Source organism: Anarrhichthys ocellatus, unplaced genomic scaffold, assembly GCF_004355925.1.
Source record: "Anarrhichthys ocellatus isolate YVR2014 unplaced genomic scaffold, GSC_Weel_1.0 scaffold1, whole genome shotgun sequence".
Classification (NCBI taxonomy): domain Eukaryota; kingdom Metazoa; phylum Chordata; class Actinopteri; order Perciformes; family Anarhichadidae; genus Anarrhichthys; species Anarrhichthys ocellatus.
Window position 1 is genome coordinate 654,788 of NW_022280031.1, and position 19,192 is coordinate 673,979.

The following is a 19,192-nucleotide window of genomic DNA, read 5'->3' on the forward strand; positions in this document are numbered from 1 at the left end:
TCAGTCATATTCCGGTCTTTTTTTTAAACTCATTTTGTGTGCTACAAATGGGCCGACACATTTAAAAACTTGACAGATTGCACAAACATCCCGGACGTGTTATACGGTTTGGGGAATACCAGGGGTTCATACACATTTTGACCAATGGATTTCCATGACTTTAAACCAAATTTCCATGACCAAACATTTTGTGAAATCTCGGTGTATACATGAAAAAGTGAGAAAATGTAGTATTTAAACTAACAATGAGAATTCCAAAGCATACAGTATACCTTAAATGACACAAACGAATGAGAGACAATAGTTTGATTAAAAGAATAAACATTTATAAATATACTCTGGTTGACAGGCATTCATAACACTGACACATCAATAAGAGCTTTAGTAGGTAGCAGCATCCAGCTAGTGCACATATTGCCTTCCCTTTTGTAGTGCAAAGTTTTCATTGAACCCTGTTACTGTATGTCTTCATATTAACTTCCACTGTTACAGCAAAGCTGTTGGAATTGTGGCCTATCTTCTATTTGCAATTAATATGCATTCAATCCAGTTCAATTATTTAAATGAAAATGATAATCTACTCTGGCTAAGGTAGCTTATCAAGAGTAAAATAATAGCTGTGATCTATACACACCTCTGCATTAGCAACCCGCTGAAATGAAGGTACAGGCACCTTAACCCTCTCATTACTTCAGGGTTCTTGAGAGCAACGTGGGACTGTTGGGACTGTTAGTACACTGGCTGTGGTCATCACAGTGAACAGTGTGATGAGAGGGCATGTGAGCCCTTGTTGCTGTAGTTCATATCCTTGGAGCAGAGGCTGCATTTAGCATACCCTGCCTTATCAATGTATTTAAAATACTGACAGCAGGAAACTGTACTCACGTCTGTTTAGACCTCCACCTTTATCCAGGCCCAGCTCCACCCACATCTCAGCCCTGCGTCAAGCTGCGCTACACAAACAGCCTCCTCTCCCTGAAGCTCTTTGACCTCATCAGTATCTGGGCCTCATGTTTCGTTATCTTAAACGTTATTATCACCACAAAATCATCCTCATTCTACTTTGAGTTAAAACAAACAACCAGATGCGCCGGTGTTCCGGTTTAACGTTATCGAGTGACCGCGTGAACTGAACTGGAACACGGGGGGGCTGCATGTTTCATCACGTTATGTTTTTTCCTTCTAAATCGTGATAATGATGAACGTTAACAGTCGACAAAGGGACGTTAACTTAACCCAGCAAGTATGAACGGTAACGGACATAACGTAACTTAAACTTTAACGGAGGGAAAGACGCTGTAGACATCTGAACGCTGATTGGCCAAGACTCGACACGTCAAAGATGTTCTATTGCGAAGATCACATCACATTTTCTCCTCGTCTCACTCCAATGTGAGAAACGCTGGCTGGCAACTCAGAGCAAATGAACGACATGAAAATATGAATATAACTAATTTCCATGACTTTTCCAAAACTTTTGGGATTTAATTTTTTTCCATGACTTTTCCAGGCCTGGAAATAACCATTTTAAAATTCCATGACTTTTCCAGGTTTTCCATGACCGTACGAACCCTGGAATACGTCACACCATGCCCTCGATGGTGTCCAGCGTCGGGGAACGCTCAGCCTTAGTGTGCTGCGCCTCCTGTTGCCTGCAGACCTGCTGGTATTCTTTCAGCACCTTCACCACCTCTTCGTGTCCGAACTGCATGGCGTCATCGATTGGCAGGTTACCCCACCTGCACAGCAATGAGTAAAAAAGATGAAGAGAGGAATGAGCAGATAAGTTATGGAGCATTTTCAGCAGTGCACAATAATTTAAGTTACCAATGTGGTAAAGACAAGTTCAAATGTTTTATCTGTTACTAAAGGAAAATTCTGCCATTATGGCAAATGGATCTAGATCCAGGTTACCCTAAACATTGTTTCTTTTACTAGAGATGTAGTACCAAATGAGACTAAATAGTTTGTGCCAGCAAGTTCCTGAGTTACAAGAATAGAATGACAAGATGCACACCGTGCAGTTTTCATCAACTACTTCTGGGACTATTGTCACATTAGCCACAGTTTTGAGAAATTCACCAGGATGAAATATACTGGAATTACCCTTTAAGTTACTTTAAGTGCCAATGCAGTTGTGGTTGTTTAATCAATATTTGTAGACGTTCAGTTAATGGTAATTATCAATTACTTTCATTGTCTCTGCCAGGCGTAAACCCGGGGAGAGGTTTTGTGTTCAGTCATGTGTGACTGTGTGAGTCTGTGCGTCCGTGACTGTGCACCTCTGTGTCTGTCCACGCTTAATCTCACATTCTGCTGCAGCAAACTATTTTGGGTGGACAGTTATGGCTGTATGCCAAAGGACCTCTTGTGGTTGTGGGGATTCATACTTTCTCAAAACATCTGTTATTACCTGTTTTATACTCCCATTGACTCACTTCTCATTTATCACCCTTAATCCGTTTTCTAAAAAACTTGTTGTTGAGATTGAGTAAAGTCTGTTGGACGAAGCTTTACAGCACCGGTATTATTCATTTAATCACACAATACAGCAGTGGTCGTTGCAGATGCACCGGGCGGAAATCTGCACTCTACTGAGTGCACCTAGTTCAAACTAGGGAGTCCCACTAAGATTAGAAACCACATTCTCGATAGACAAATGGGAAGAAGCATCTAAATATATGTAATTCTCAGCTAAGTACGGCATTGATTCTATCTGAAAACAACAAAAAACACGAGAAATTTAAATATTTGATCACGATAAAAGGCCAAACATATGTAGCAGCGAAGAAATTCAAAGCTAAAGGATAAAAACACAGAAGTTATATATGATGTTCTCACCTGTCTTCTACAAATGGATCAACTTTGCAGATTTCAGTAAGGAACTTCACCACATCTATATGACCTGAGGATGAACACAAGAGACGACAGTTTATAGTTTCCCATCTGGGAGAATTACAATAGATAGAGACAATCTTTCTCTGATTAGACAGAAAACACTGTTTTCACATTGGTGGCTCTATAAAAGGCTGCTAAAAATACAAACTACATGGAAAAAAAAAGGCTTATGACTCTTCCCTCCAGTCACAATCCAACTATGAATCAGATTTAGGAGCGCAAAGCTCTGCCTTTTTCATTTGCAAGAAAACTGTTATTACTTCCATTTTTATCTTGTAGACAAATGACTTGCTTACCAGGCTCTTTTTGAAAAATGTCACTGCTGAACATGCTGCAGCAGAGCATTAAATCTGTGCTGTGAATAAAGCTCGAGCACAACAGATAATAAATAATCGACCATATGGTGCCCTGAGAGGGTCTGTGAGCTGATTCGTTATTGGGTGTGTATAATGTGAGCCGAAGGTACTGGGCCTCCCTAGTTAATCAAATAAAGTGACAACTAATTTAGCACTAATCACAGCTGTGAACACACAATGCAAGTAAAACACAATTATCCTCGAAGCTTAATTGTTTGTATGATAAAGGTGATCTTGGGTTGTTGTTTTAACCAATCCTCATTAAAAAATTGAAGCATTTTAAAGCTGAACTCTTTAACTTTCTATCAGCTGCCGTCTTAGAACCACAGAGAGCAGATAGTCGTTGTATTGTCTCACCTCATCGTTGTTGCGATCCACCTGTCCCATCCTCTGTCCACCAGGACAGGAGGGAACAAGTGTGACCTGACCAACATTTACCAGCAGAGGTTACGGAGTCTCCAACCAGAGAAAATGTGCAATATTTAAAGCATGTAGGCTAACAGTTCGTATATATATATATATATATAGTCAGCAAACTACAGGTATTGTTCCCACCTCAACAGGTGCAACAAAGCCAAAAGGAGGGTCATAGAGATGTACACGCCCACATAATGCTCTAATCAGGCAGAATAAGTGAAAACCCCTGTGTTGGTTTATCATGGGCACATACAGTAGGGCTGAGCCGGGTATTTAAGTGATTTATTTATGTTTCATTCATGATTTATAGGAGTTCATAATTTTCTGCTTTGCAATGCAGACCTTTGAGAGCTGAGGATGTCTTATTTTTGCCAAGTGGTCAAACAGATTTGCTGCCTGACTGCTTTATAGTTTGCCTGTGGGAGTGATTTAGTGCACTCACTAAATAACAGGACCCCCAGATGAACAGATCATGTGGCGCTCACCCTCTGCTGCAGAGATATGTAGCGCTGTTCGAGAATCATAGTCTTTCAGGTCCATGTCCATGGATGAGAGAGCAAACCTGAAGGAACAAATAAAAGTACAGTTCACCAATACTTTCTTTGATACATACAATTTTAAAAATGAGATGAAAACATAATTTTTCCACATAGTAATATAAATATAGAACCACAAATACATACTTTAGCTTTGAGTTACTCAACATACAAGTACTAATATGATTTATGTAGACAAACTTTATAGTTATGAGATGCATTATAACAAAAGAAACACACAAAATGACCCTTTACATCTGGAAAATCTATTCCAAGCAGCAATGAAGCAGTTTACTACACTTTACCAAAGACACTTTATGTTTGATATTCATTACATTTGTGACCCATCTGAGAGTTTTTCGGGCACCCGTGCCTGGTGTTAACATTGTGAAAGCCATCTGTTATACGGGACAAACAATACTCAGGGTGATGTACCTTCTCATGGCAGACACATCCCCACTGTAGGAGGCGAACATCAAATTAAAAATAGACTTGTTCTGCAAATACAGGGAAAAAACATAAACACAGAGACACAAAACACTTTAAACACACAAGCAAGAACAAGCTGACAAAGCAACAAACCCTGTCATCTCCGTCCGGTCTGCGAGGATCCTGCTTCTTTACAAAGTGCCTCAGGTTGTCATAATTGTGGAAATTGAAGAGCGAAACGAGCTCCTGAGGGTGTTAAGATACAGTAGAATGGTTAGAGGACGTCCGTATTATTTTATGCTTTAAGACAAAGAAAACTATGATGCAAACAAAACAAGCTCTTTATCGGAACAAGGCAAACAAATGTTTAACAGAAAAACCAAACCTCTGAGGCTGCTGGAATGATTTTATGTCATCATGCTCTCGTAATCAGTACCAGCGCCGTTCACAGTTTGTTCTCTTTAAGGCAGCAATAGAGTTTACATCTTGATGATATTGATTGTTTGACCTAAACTTTTAGGATTCTGGTTTTGGTAGAACAAACTTTAATTGGTTTGTCTAACGAAGCAAGGTAAAGCCACTTTGAGTAAGATTTATAAACTTTGGCTCACTCGAATGGAAATATACAGAAACAGCAGCACTGCAGCAGACAGTAATAACTAAAAAGCCACCAAAAATGATTTGATGCGATAATCCCATAAACACTCTGCACATAGTGGCCTTATTTAAGCATCCTCTCCGTTGCCAGGAAGAGTCCAAACTCAAAAATTTTGTCCAACCTGACAGAAGTGAATTCCCCGGACGCTGTTTCCAACTCTGTCCAGAGGAGGAGACCAACACATCACTCCCATGACGTTGGGGATCACCAGCAGTATGGCACCGGACACCCCGGATTTTGCCGGCAAGCCCACCTGGGAGATGAGAGACGTGGGATTTGTTTCCGGTGAACAAATGAACAAGCATTTCCTCCACAGTGATCATACCGATTGATCTTTTTTAATTTCTGTTGGTACACTCACTTCCTACTGTTACTCACATGAAAAGCCATCTGGCCAGAGAAGTCATACATGCCACATGAGTGCATGAGACTCAAAGTGTTTCGCACTGCCTCGGCACTCAGGACACGCTCGCCCGTGATTGGACAGATACCTCCGTTGGCCAGAGTGGCAGCCATGATGCTTCCTGATTCACAGGTCACCTCGATGGAGCAAAGCTGAGACCAAAAGGGGAAGAAGCAGTTCATGGTCAAAACCATTGAATCTTTTTTCATGACAGCGAAATCAATATAAAGCTCCACAAGATTATAGACGTAATGATTCTTCATGAAAAGCTTCACTCACAGCAGAGCATGTTTACCTGGAAGTAGAAGTCCAGGGAATCGATCATATCTGCTCCCGGCGGAAAACACTGGTGAATGAAATATGATCATTGTGACTCTATGAAGTATGCCGGCCTAGCAATGTGCAGATGTAGTATGATCAGAAATATCTTGTCATAAAGTTTTATTTTAGTCCGTCTCCTCAAATAGGGTCAATAGGTCTTGACTAATGCCTCTAACATGATAAACAAAAACAAATAAACATATTGCATGCTATGGCTACAGATAACAGAAATATTAAGCTAACGAAAGCCTTTCAAACTAAAAGAAAATGAAACAAAAACAATATCTTGGTCAAGTCTCCTTTTCTTACATCCTAGTAGAAAATGTGTTTTTAACCAGACAACAACACTGATGTCTGGCTTTTGAAAATACTAGCTAATCCTCTACATGTAGAGCTGAAACAAATAATGAATCGATTTGTCTTTCCTCTGTAACATTTTTGATATTCAGCTTTTCCAATGAGTGGATTTGCTAATTTTCTTCTGTTAGTAATCGGTAAATGAATCTGCAATGAAAATACATGATTTAAATAGTGTCTCTTTAAAGAAACATGTCATACACGTGTCAGAACACTCAGTTGGACACAGAGTTGGTATGCAAACATTGAGCTTCATCTCGAACAGATGCAACGGCAAACAGAAAGCCTTTCCAATCCCACATATTTCAGCATTCTGTAACTGACCTTCTTCTCTTTCATGTAGTATCCGATGGCAAAATTTCTGTTGCCTGTTTCTTTTTCTGACTGGAACCTGAGACAGAGAAGCAGACAGGTCAATACAGAAACATCAATAATGCAACAGAGCAGCGGACAGGCAATTTGCCCAACACTGTCTTTCAACTTAGGTGTGCTGAACGAAGATATATTAACTTCAGAACGCCTCAAATTTATTCGGCAGTGCACTCACATGGCATTGCTGAATCCCACATACTCCTGGCCGGCCATCTTTTTCACAAACTCCATGACCTGGGTCGAACAAAGACAACGTTTTACGTGCACTGCAGCATCTGACCGCCGACACGATCAACCCTCAGCTTCATATTCATGGCGTTAACAGAGAAGAGGCGCACTACTTACATAGTCAAACTTCTCTGCCTTATTTGAACGAGGCTGAAACACAAAGCGAGAGGCAGTTGCATGTGTTGATTGTAATTGTCACATTCATGAACACTGAACGTGACTGATGACTTCAGTACTAGGGTACTCATAACACCGTGGTGTGGAACAATAAATGAATGCATCACTGATTGCATCATTTAGTACCTTATTATCAGCGGGGAAAGTACAAGAGGAAAGATAGGCTGTGGCCGTAAACCACAGAGCTCATGTAGAGTTCGGGGACTATTTCACAAAACAGGACTACAGACAACTGTAGAAAAAATAAAACTGTTTTTTTCTGATTTTAATCTGCAAGACACACTTTAAATCTGGTAATGAAAAACAGTCATATGCTGTCAATAAGATAGGAGTTCTCAAAATATGATTACAAAAAATTAAGATATACTAATATCTTATTACAGTACAGCTGCTTCATGACATCCCCCCCCAGGCTAACATCATACTCATCAACAGACTCACTCAGCCGCCTGCAGGCTATAAGTCACGAATTTTCTACAAAACAAAATCAAGATGAACATTTTCAAGTCTGAATACAGCGTTATAGTTCAAAAAAATACTTCAATGTAATGAGAGATGTCTCAATAAAATTTAGAGATAATTATAATAACTGTTAATTTTTTGCCGACATCATGTGTGGAGTGAATCATGTCATTTTGTGAAAATGAAAAAAATGGAAACAGTTGCAAACTCTAACGCTTGTGTGACTCCAAAGTACAAGTAAGAGTTTGTAAAATGTTCTGTGAACTGTCACACAGCAGGCCGCACGTGTCCATCTGTTTACCTCGATAAGAGAGCTGATCACAATGGCTCCAGCGTTCACCATGGGGTTGTGGGGCTTATCTAGAAGAGAGGACGACGAGATAAGACACAATGTTAATGAGGGCCTTTAAACAAAATACATAATGTATCATTATGAAGTTTAATATTCACTGAGAGCATAGACTGTACATAACAAGTGGACGTAGTCACCGTGACGTCACTTATTTTTGTGGACTATGGTTTTGAAGCCATTTTGTTTTTGCAACCAGACGTGACACAAGAGGGTGGAGTTAAATACATCCCAAACGCTGATTAAGACATTTTTAGACAACCAAAACCTTAAAATTAACTTGCATGAACTGAAAACACACTGTGAAAGGGTTAGAGCTGTAAGACGATAACACGGACTAACTCCCAAACCGGACAATGGCGTGGTAGCGACCTGTCAATAACAAGGTAGCCACGCCCTAAAGCACACCCTGCTTTATTGTCTAATTTACTCCAAATGGGACCATCATTTACAGAATGAACATCAAGCTGTATTGAAGAAAACTTGAAACTAACGATTGAGACCATATACCAGGCATGGGCAAACTACGGCCCGCGGGCCAGATACGGCCCGTTGGGCTTTTTAATCCGGCCCATCAAATATTGGTAGAACATTGTCCGAACTATAATAAAGACTAGGGCTGGGCAGTATACCGGTTTTAATTTCCCGTATGATATGAATTCTTCACACACCATTATACCGGTGCATAGCCGAAACAACTGCTGTCTGTCTTCAACAGGCAGCTAAATGTATTGTTCGTTGCTGAAAGCAGTGGAGTCGGAGCTACTTGTCTTATATGTATTGAGAGGGAACCCTAGTCATGATCATAACTTTATAACAGAACAATTAACAACCCACAACTAACGCTCTTTAACAGAGCAAAACACCATAGCACACAACAGTCTGTGACACATAAACAATTTGTAACACTAATAATTGTACATTTATAAAATTTCACCGCCGAACTGCATGCTGGGTACAGCTCACTCGCGGGCCTGCTAGCAGAATAGTCTGCTAACAGCTTGGAGAGGCTCCGTCGCTCCAGTTACGTTACATTAAAGAACAGAACAGAGCGATGCAGGATGAACAAAGACAGACCGGAGATGCACCGATAGAGTTTGACACATATGCAACGCTGATTACCGTGTAATATGTGTGGTATTTGTTATAAATGTACATTGGTGCAAAGAGGCGATAAGAAGCTGTATGTGGAGGGGCTTAGGACCCAGGGGAATGTAGGTGAAAGAAACGGGAAGAGACGGAAAACACGCCACACAAACAGCTGTTCACCACTGTTGCCAACTTAGCAACTTAGTTGCTAGATTCAGCAACTTTTCAGGCTACCCTAGCAACTTTTTTTTCAAACAGCACCTAGCAACAAATTTAGCAACTTCTGAAAATATATTTGGCACTTTTAGCAACTTTTTTAAAGTGACTCAAATGCTAAAATGCACGCAGGCATTTTCCCTCTAAATGACACAAAAAAGATTTTCTCCATCACACACACAGCCACACCCACAACACACGTGCCTGGCTGCAAAGGTGCATTGTGGGTGACGTCAACAGCATGTGCTCAGCTCGTGCACAGGAGGGGGCAGCAGCCGAGTCAGCCGACAGCCCGACAGTGACACGCAGCAAATCATTGTTGGCTGACTGCAGCAGCAGCAGTATGTCTCAGTCAAAATTGTACAGCCAGAAGTACAGAAAAGAGTGGGAGTCTGTACCTGAATTTAAAGGGTGGCTAAAGCCAGTAATTGGGGATGATTGTCGGGCATACTGTGCGTACTGCAAATCAGATATGCTTGCAAAAATCTATGACATCAGAAAACATTGTGCTCCAGCAAAGCATATAAATAAATCAAAACCGCACAACCCTGCAATCTACATTACCACAGTTAAGAAAGTGGATAAATGCAAAAGCGCAGAGGCTACTATGGCAATGGCCATTGCAGAGCATTGTTCGCTGCTAGCATGTGACCATTTAGTTATGGCTTGCAAAGCTGCCTTTTCAGATTCTGTGGCAGCAACAAACTTCCAAATGCACCGCACTAAGTGCACAGAAATGATTAGGGGAGTACTGGCTCCTTATTTTCTCAAAAGAGTAACATCAGATGTGGGGGATGAGAAGTTCAGTCTCCTTTTGGATGAGTCCACTGATGTCAGTGTCTCGAAATACTTGGGTGTGGTGATTCGGTATTTCAGTGCTATAAAAAGAACCGTTGTGTCCACATTTCTCGGGCTGGTTGAATTGGAGGGGAGCGATGCCAAATCAATAGCAAAGGCAGTAGTTGAGTTACTTAAGAAGTGTAACCTTAAAAAAGAGAATCTTCACGGTATTGGCACTGATAATGCGTCCGTGATGACTGGGGTGCACAACGGGGTACACAAGATTTTAAAGGAAGAATGTACATTGCCCAATTTGGTACTCATCCGCTGTGTGTGCCATTCTTTACAATTGGCTGTCAGTGCAGCATCCAAAGAAACCATCCCTAGGAGTGCTGAGTACCGAATCAGGGAAACCTACAACTGGTTTTCGATTTCCCCAAAAAGGCGCGAGGCATACAAAGCAGTGTATGCCACAATTAATTGTGGCCAGAAACCCTTGCAGATCACCAAAGTGTGTGCCACACGTTGGCTATCGATTGAGCCTGCGGTAACTCGTATATTGAGCCAGTGGGATGAATTGAAACTCCACTTTGAGTTGACCAAGGCCAGTGAGCATTGCTACATGGCGGATGTGCTCCATGCCATGTACGTGGACAAGACCAACTATGTCTACCTGACATTCTTGAAATCAATCCTGTCCGACGTACAAGTTGCATTGAAGTCATTTGAGGGAGAGCAAACAGATCCTGTCAAGCTTTTGGACAATCTGGTACACCTCTTAACATCAATTTGCAGCAGAGTAGTCCACCCTATGGCAAAAATTGATGTCCTGAAGGATGCCATTGATGGACATCTCAGTCCATCACCATACCTTGGGTACCTTTTCGAGAGCACACTGTCCCGACTCAGTCTTGCGCCAGACGACGAAAAGGTCATTCGTAGTCGGTGCATCAACTACATTGTTGCTTTAAGCAAGGAGCTGCAAGGAAGGCTCCCAGACAACCTAGAAGCCTTGCGAAACATGGCCTTGTTCAGTGTTAAGGACACGCTAAACCACAATAAAGGCACCACTGAAATTATTAAAGTAGCTGAGCTACTGGGGTACCATCCCCAAACAATTGACAAAATTGTTTCCCAATGGAGAATCATCCATCTGTTTAGGTGGGACTCAACTGAAAATACAGTTGAGTTTTGGAGTGAAGTGAAAAACTACAGGGACTCTTCCAGGTCAAATCCATTTCAAGAACTGTGCAAAGCTGCACTCGCTGCCCTCTCCTTGCCACAATCAAATGCGGAGGTTGAACGGCTGTTCAGCCAAATGAGTGTGGTCAAGTCAAAGCTGAGAAATAGGATGTTACTGCACACTCTCAACTCCATACTCCTGGTGCGGTATGGACTGAAGCTGGCTGGAGATACCTGTTACCAGCACAAACTACCAAGTGAAGTTCTGGAGCAGTTTGGCACCAAAACAGCATACGGCTTTAAGGCCACTCCATCCTCTTCTGCTGGTTCCAGCTCCGTGACAATGCAGTTGGACAGTGAAGATGACGAGGTTTTCTTTTCCACTTTTTGATTCATCATATTTACAGTATGTATGCAAGGAGTGGACTTTCTGGAACTGGCGGAGACACACAGCTGATGGTGGCAGTGTGCACTGCCGTGTGAGCGAGAACAGTGGCAATATCTGGAGGAAACCATTGAGCAGCTAGCCAGCCAAGCAGCACAACAGCCTGGAGACAGCTGGAAAGAGATGCCCAGTGCACACATCATTATTTGAGTTAAGTTGCTTGTTCAATAAGATATCATATATACCTTGTTATTAGCTTGTACCTATAATTATTGATCAGTTTGGTTGCATGTTAACCAACTACCAGTACACTGCTTAAATTGTTCAGAATGTGTAGGTTTACTAGTTAATAAGAAAAGAAAAAAAGTAATTGTTCAATAATGTGTAATTGTTCAATAATTCAATGTGTTGTGTTTAAAAATATCTGATCATATAAAATGTGTTGTGTTTAAATTACTTCTACAAATACAAATGTGATAATAAACAAAAAATCTTAATTAACAGATGTCAAATCATATTATTTGTCGAGATGGACAGTCAATTTGAGTAACGTTATTGTGTAGTCTACGAAAGTACGCAGTTTTACGTTATTACGTAATGACGTCATCACGTAATGACGTCACAACGTCATTTAGCAACTTTTAGCAACTAATCGACCTGCCTCTAGCAACTTCCCCAGAAAAATAGTTGGCAACAGTGCTGCAGACCAGTGATTCTCAACTGGTGGTTCGTCGCGGACCCGTTTTCAGTGGGTTGCGGGCCGTTGCTTTATGCAGCGGAGTTATTCACGCTCCTATCCAGCATGTACGGCACTTGTTCAGTGGTGCAGGAAAAACACCGACCAATGCGTTGTAAATCACGTCACGTGATGCAGTTTAGCCAATAAAATAAGGGTATTCTGATACGTTTCCTGACTCCAGTGAGATGTACCCACACCGTGACACAGGGGGGGAGAGACAAGGAAAGACATGACAGAGCAGAGCTCTGATAATGTTAGATGTGAAAGTCAAATATTTGTATCATCCCTTCAAATAATCAAACCGCTAAAAATAATTAACCTTTACACTAAAAACACTGTGTCAAAAATATCTGCTTAATAAGAAGCGCATGATAAAATATGCATTAATGCGATAAAAAAATACTGTGTAAGATCCCAGTTAACTGATGAACACCTCAGATCTGTTCTGAGAATTGCCACAACCAAACACCAAACGTTGATGCACTGGTTAAAAAGGGTGACCAACAACACTGTTCCCACTGAAATTAAATGCAAGTTACTTTTACTTGTAATTTATATTAGTTCACACAACTGGCCCGGCCCGTCTGTCAAATTTTAAAACTCAATGTGGCCCCCGAGCCAAAAAGTTTGCCCACCCCTGCCATATACACATGTTTACAATGTTTACTGAGGAAATAAATCAAATGAGAAGTAGGCTCATTTTGAGACCTGGATGTTGCCACCTGGCTGAGAGTCAACGAGGCATTGATGTAAGCTTTTACAATCCAACAGGACAGTGACGAGGCCTTACAAACCTTCATCATCAAGTGAGAGCATGTTGAACTTGAGTCCACTGGGCTCCATACCGACGTAACGGTGAACCCTCTCTGTCCCCATCTCATGGACGGCGATGGCGTACTGCAGGGGCTTCACACAGGACTGCAGGCAGAACGGCAGCTTGGTGTCGCCTACTGAGTGCCTGGAGGAAGAAGACAGCGTGTTTCAACTCTCACTGAACATTAAAACAGATCCACTTTGACAATCACTAAAAACTGTCATGATTGACAATAACATTGTTGTAAAAAAATTGCATCAATATCACAAAACACCAGCAAGTTAATTCGTTCATAAATTGAAAAAAACAAATCTGCTGAGATTGAAAGTCCATTCTTAACTCTTCACTTTAAATACAAACTTATTTAAACATACTCTTATTTTGTTTGTTTTCCATATGCTGTTGTAAAGTTTCATATTTTAAATGATGTGCTATACTATTGCACTGTGTTTATTGTTATGCACCAATCACCAAGTCACATTCCTTGTATGTGCAAACATACTTGGCAATAAAACGTTTCAGATTCTTTATCGTGGAAACAGTAGTCGACAGTACAATCTCACCTAAAGGTCCACTGAGTAGCTGTTCTGGAGCTTTCGATCATATCACATGGTCGTCCTCAGCATCAGTCAAATCAATCTCAACTTTTAAGCCAATAAGGATGAGAAGTCTTAAAAGTGCTCAGGAGGTAATTTCTAGAATTGAATGACGACCGTGAAAACTCTGCCTATCGATGAAGATCATGTGATATATAACACAAGCTAACAAGCGCCACAAAGGCTACTAAATGGACCTTGTGGTGTCAACAACAAATCTGTCATTCGTACCTCTGTCCATCCACCGTACACAAAGACACACCCCACAGTTCTGGACTAAACTTAGCGAGTTGGGGGATGTAGTCTGCCACCTAAAGCCAGAAAACATAAGAGAAGCACAGTAACAGTTAAATCACACAGTTTAAGATTCGGAATACACAAATATTTTGGCTTGAGCAGAAAGTTGGAGTGAGGGAAAAGTCAATGAAATGAGACGATTCCTACAGCTTTTTCTGTCTCATGCAGTAATTCCACTCATCTTCAGTATTGATTTTCATGTAAGCAAATATTGAGAAGGCAGTATGAATTTTAAAGGAAGCTATGTCAATATTTAACTGAAGATTGTTCTTCACTAAACCATACACAGCACCACTACTATCACAACAGGTAAAATGATCTGTAACAACACCTGTTCAAGGCTTAAACAACATTCTACACTCCTTGTGTTAGTCACTAGAAGACTCCACAATAACTTATTAATCATAAAATTCATTTTCCATTTATTCACAATAAGGAACAAACAAACAACAGACGCATACCCTCCCATCACTTTGGCTTTGAACTCTGTTGTAGATTTTATTTATTCTTTGAGCAAACACGTCAAACTCCGGGATGATAAATTTCTTTCTGAAGGCCTGGATCAGCAGGACGATGTTTCCACCGACACACCTGAAAGAAAAAAACACATAACGCAGGGGCACTCAGAAGCACTCACTGAAAATGCAATAGATACTTTTGGAATTAGTGTAACATAGCACGTGTGTGTGTGTGTGTGTGTGTGTGTGTGTGTGTGTGTGTGTGTGTGCATTCTCTGGTGTGAGAGCAGCAGCTGCCAGCTATCAGTCTAAGCAACGGGCTTTTGCTTTGATCAACATGTCGGTAAATAAAGCTGACATGTCCTCCTGACACACACTAACTACATACACTGTCACACCTCCAGGTTTTAGTTTATTAAGCTAAAGGAACATTTCACCACATGTAGTACCATTTCTGACTGTCTATATGCAAACACATGTTAGCTTTAAGTTTACACAGAGGTTGACTGACCTGCTTTGGCTAGCTATATATGAATCAACAGAGAAGACGGGGATGAGAAAACATGTTTCTGCTCGCTATTATCATCTTTTTGGTAAATACCGGAGATTGATTGCAGGTACAAGAAATCCCTCCTAACAAATGATCTGAAATATTGGATTTCAATGACATGGCTCGGGTGAAATTATTTAATTTGTATCCAAAACCTAAAAATCTTAAGCAATTTCTGTATTGACCTGCATCATATTATACAACCTATGTTCGCCCCTTCATGTACAAATAGGAGGTTGGAGGCGACCGCTCTGAAGGAAAGCAATTTAATTAAAGACCACCAAAGACCACAGACTTAAAAACCGGCATAGAGTTAAATGAAGACGTTTCAGTCAGTCCCAACAAACATTCACAAATCTATTGATTAAATTGCATTACGCTATGATGTATGAATGTGTGCTGTGTGAACCTGACGTTCTTCACATTGTTGTTAAACTGGTCATAAATGACTCATAATCAGTAATGTGATGTATGTGTTGGAGACAAGCGAAGAAAGACAGAGACAGAGATAAGCATGCAGCAGGTCACATACAACAAATGCTTCATTGGAATGGATTGTGTCGGAAGGTCAGACTAAAAATAGTTTGGGCTCACGCCCACACCGGGTAGTGAATGGAAAACCAAACCCCATGAGACAGTCAGCGATGAGACACAAGTCCAATCTGAACACACTCCCGAAACCAGGCAGTAAAATAAGAAAACTTCAAAATCAAGTGTAATATCTCCTGCCAATCATGTGAATAATAAACCCATGACTCTTGTTGCTCGTTAAAGTTGCCGAAAAGTTATCGTGTGTGTATGCGTTTGAGTTGCTGATCTGCAGTATAATAAACTTTCAGTTTAAATGTAGAAATAGGACAATTTTTTACAATTTGGAGGCTTTCGACAAAGTGCAGACAGAAAATAAAACCCCAGCACATCAATATTTAAGCTATAGCATTGTGATTTTACTGCTGGCTCAAAAACAATTGACCAACTCTTATTCTGACAACAGAACGTTTAATCTGGAGACATTTGGTCCGATTAAAAAAGCAAATAATTAACAATTATCTGTTGGTATAAATCCTATAAAGTGTACTGTGGTGGGAAAAAAACGATTCAGTAGTACCGAGTGAGTCCTATAATAGTGAATACTGAAACAAGAAACATTGAGGAAAGAAGTTTGTCTTTAAAGTATTTATCCTCTGGCCAGAGAAGGCTTCACCGTCATACAGACTGCAGTTCAGTCTGCAAAGGAATCAGCCAAGAATCCAGTGTCTCTCTTGCTTATAAGCATCTCAGCACACAGCAGGGGGGAACATCAGGTATTTACATTATCACAATAGATCAGCAGTTTCAAGCTCCCCATTGACCCCTCCAGTCATCCCCTTCCTCTTCTGAGCCTTGTCACATGAAGACATGTGTCTTTATTACCTTTGATTATCTCTGGCTATCTTCACACCTCAACATTCTTAAACTGCAACCCCCATTTGGTTACTTCCCCTTATCAAAGCAAAGGCAGAGATAACCCATATGGTCCTGTTACCACTCTCCTAGTTTACAATCATATGTCACATATATAGTTTTGTTAGTGAGTAAGGCACATAAACTAAGTCACAGTAGAAATGTACTAGCACGGGGAAAATTCTCTATCACAGTACCTCCAAATAAAATGGGACAGTTTGTTTTTAAAGATGATAGTCTTTGTAGAGAGTCGTGTCCTCCCTCTGCATAGGTGAGTGCACTTCAGTTGCCCTCAATGAAACAACAAGGTCTGTGGTGGATTATCATTTTTGAACGACGTCATTCTAATTAGAAATATATTTTTGGTGCCTTGAACACCACAAATTAAAAACAGAGCTCCACTTCATTGGAGCAGGTAGAGCCAGTAAAACTTCAGCGAACCACAACATGGCGTATTGTGCCTCTGGGTTGATCGATTCCTTTAGATCTGCATCTGCATACTTTACGTTTACTGCCGTTGAAGTGAGTTGTCGAATAGTTTTGATCATTTGATTGAGTAGCAACATGTCTTACCTGTGGAAAAGGTCTCTGTCCATCATCACCTCACCAACAGAGTCCTTCTCAACCTGTCGAAGCTCCTCCATGCAGTCCTTCAGACGAGGGTCTGATGGGTGAAGGCCGGTTTTCTTCAGGGCCTGCAAAATGACAATGGACCAGATGAATATACAGACAGCCAGGTGGATGCTTGGTAGGTGAGGCTGGCGAGTCTTTAAGCCACTTACTAAGGTAAAGTATGAAACAGGGACTTGTTCTTTTCCCTCTGTGATGGTGTAGAAAAGCAGGTCTTCCACTCCCAAGCTGGGGGACTTTGAATGAACGTTCCTGATGAAGTGAAGATTAAACTCTCAAAAACAGAAAGCAAACATTGTTGTTTTTGACATGACATAGCAGGTCAACACAATGGTCATTGTACTTATGTGTCACAGCCATTCCAGTGAACCAGCATGCACGATACCAGCACCCTGGCCCACCTAAAAGAAACAGGGTGATAATTAATGTTATTAATTGCACCTGTGTTTACCCTGTAATTACATATCGAAAAGGCTGACAACGAAATATCATAATGTAACAACACACGGCTACAGAAGACATAGCTGAGATAATGATTTCTTCTAAAATTGCTGCTTATTTTCGTTAAACCGTTCAATCATGCAAAAAAAATGAAAGAAGCTAATGTCATTAGTAGGTGACCGACACAAGAAACAAGAACTTTAGATACATTCACATATTCAGTATAACAAGAAATATTGCATTCACTTTCTATATGTGTTATGATGTTCACGACATACTGTATTAAATACAGGATTTTTCTTTCTGTTGTTTTTTTTTATATGTGCACCTGCAGTTTGCATGCAGGAGATTCTCTCTTTGAAACTCTGTTGTGTGCCTCACGTTGCTTTAAATTTAAACACTCTAACATCAAAGAGCTGACTCTATAATTTATAGCCGACACATGATGAGAACTGACACCTGGCCTGATATGACCACCTGCGTAGCTACTGCTCATATGCAGTATTTCTATATATATATTTTTAATACTTCTTAATACTACTATAACAACAGGCCTGGGTGTCAAGTGTTGATACTGAACTGTTGTTCTTCACCCGGAGACACTTACGTTTTGAGATGGAAGTGATCCAAGTGTGTAGGCGGTGGTTTCTGGGCCGTCGTTGTTGAGTTGTTTGTCAGGCAACATGCTGGCTGGATGATGAAAACCTTCTTGGCCGCATCTGTGTGTTTGACGATCAGTTGTACGGAGCTGGACAGACGCAGCGCTCTCAGGCAGTGCATGGCTCCCCACAGAGCCGCTTTGACAGCTCGGTTTAACGGCTAACCGATACAGCAGGTAACACTGACCGCTGGTAGTTAAGAGCAGTTTTCAAGCGGCTCCTGTCAGGTCACTGACTTTCATATGGCGAGCTGAAGTTTTGTTGCCTTCAGGTGTCGTCGGGAATTTTGTTCTTTCGACTCTTGAACTTTTTTTTTTTTTTTTTTTTTTCCGCCAGGTACCTTGAAAAGTAACATTTCTTCAATTGGATTGCTGAACCCTTTTGAGGTAATTGTACTTAACTTGAGTATTTAAATTCAGCTAAGGCTACTTTATACTTTTATCAGACACTTATTTCATTTTAGAGGGAAATATTGTAGGATAGACTACTTTTTACTCCACTACTTTTAGGCTATTAATACCTTTAGTTAGGGGACGGATTATGATGTATTAAGATGGATAAAGATATGACTTTATTTATCCCCTTTGTGAAATGTACTAGCTACCTGACAATAGCCAATAGTTTTAAAAAAAAGAAAAAAAGCCACACATTTACCAGCTGCAACTTTAAAGTAATATACATATTAATACATCAATAATTAGATTTAGAAATATAACATACATTCTTTTACACTGGGCCATACTGCATGATGAGATAAGCCTTCTTTCACTTTTTGTACTTCAAGTATATTTTTAGTTCAGCTATACTTTTACTAAAGTACAATTTTGAATGCAGTCTTGTACCAGAGTATTTCTGTACTGTGGTATTGCTACTGTAACTATAGAAGATCTGAATACTTCTTTCATAACTGGTTAAAATAATCATTAATTTGCCTGATATTTAGCACATTT

At 40.5% G+C, this 19,192-nt stretch overlaps 1 protein-coding gene across 1 annotated transcript; it reads right to left on the reverse strand.

Annotated features, from left to right (window-relative positions):
- Positions 1-1,513: 1,513 nt before the first annotated feature.
- gls2b (glutaminase 2b (liver, mitochondrial)) lies at positions 1,514-18,484 on the reverse strand. Its single transcript, XM_031848117.1, has 18 exons — positions 18,191-18,484; positions 17,295-17,394; positions 17,086-17,207; positions 14,523-14,652; positions 13,996-14,075; positions 13,149-13,312; positions 7,916-7,974; positions 7,093-7,125; positions 6,923-6,981; positions 6,700-6,766; positions 5,993-6,043; positions 5,673-5,849; positions 5,416-5,547; positions 4,790-4,882; positions 4,643-4,704; positions 4,157-4,233; positions 2,842-2,905; positions 1,514-1,739 (listed from the first exon to the last, which is right to left on the reverse strand). Exons 1-18 carry the CDS (start codon positions 18,361-18,363, stop codon positions 1,583-1,585), a joined length of 1,800 nt encoding a protein of 599 aa, XP_031703977.1. The 5' UTR covers positions 18,364-18,484; the 3' UTR covers positions 1,514-1,582.
- Between the last annotated feature and the right edge of the window lie 708 nt (positions 18,485-19,192).

Coding starts and splice junctions, on each gene's coding strand:
- gls2b (XM_031848117.1), bottom strand. CDS start 18,363: ATGCACTGCCTGAGAGCGCTGCGTCTGTCCAGCTCCGTACAACTGATC. Junction 5,850..5,992: donor CCCTGGACTTCTACTTCCAG/GTAAACATGCTC, acceptor TTTTGGTCTCAG/CTTTGCTCCATCGAGGTGAC. Junction 1,740..2,841: donor GATCCATTTGTAGAAGACAG/GTGAGAACATCA, acceptor ATTGCTGTGCAG/GTGGGGTAACCTGCCAATCG.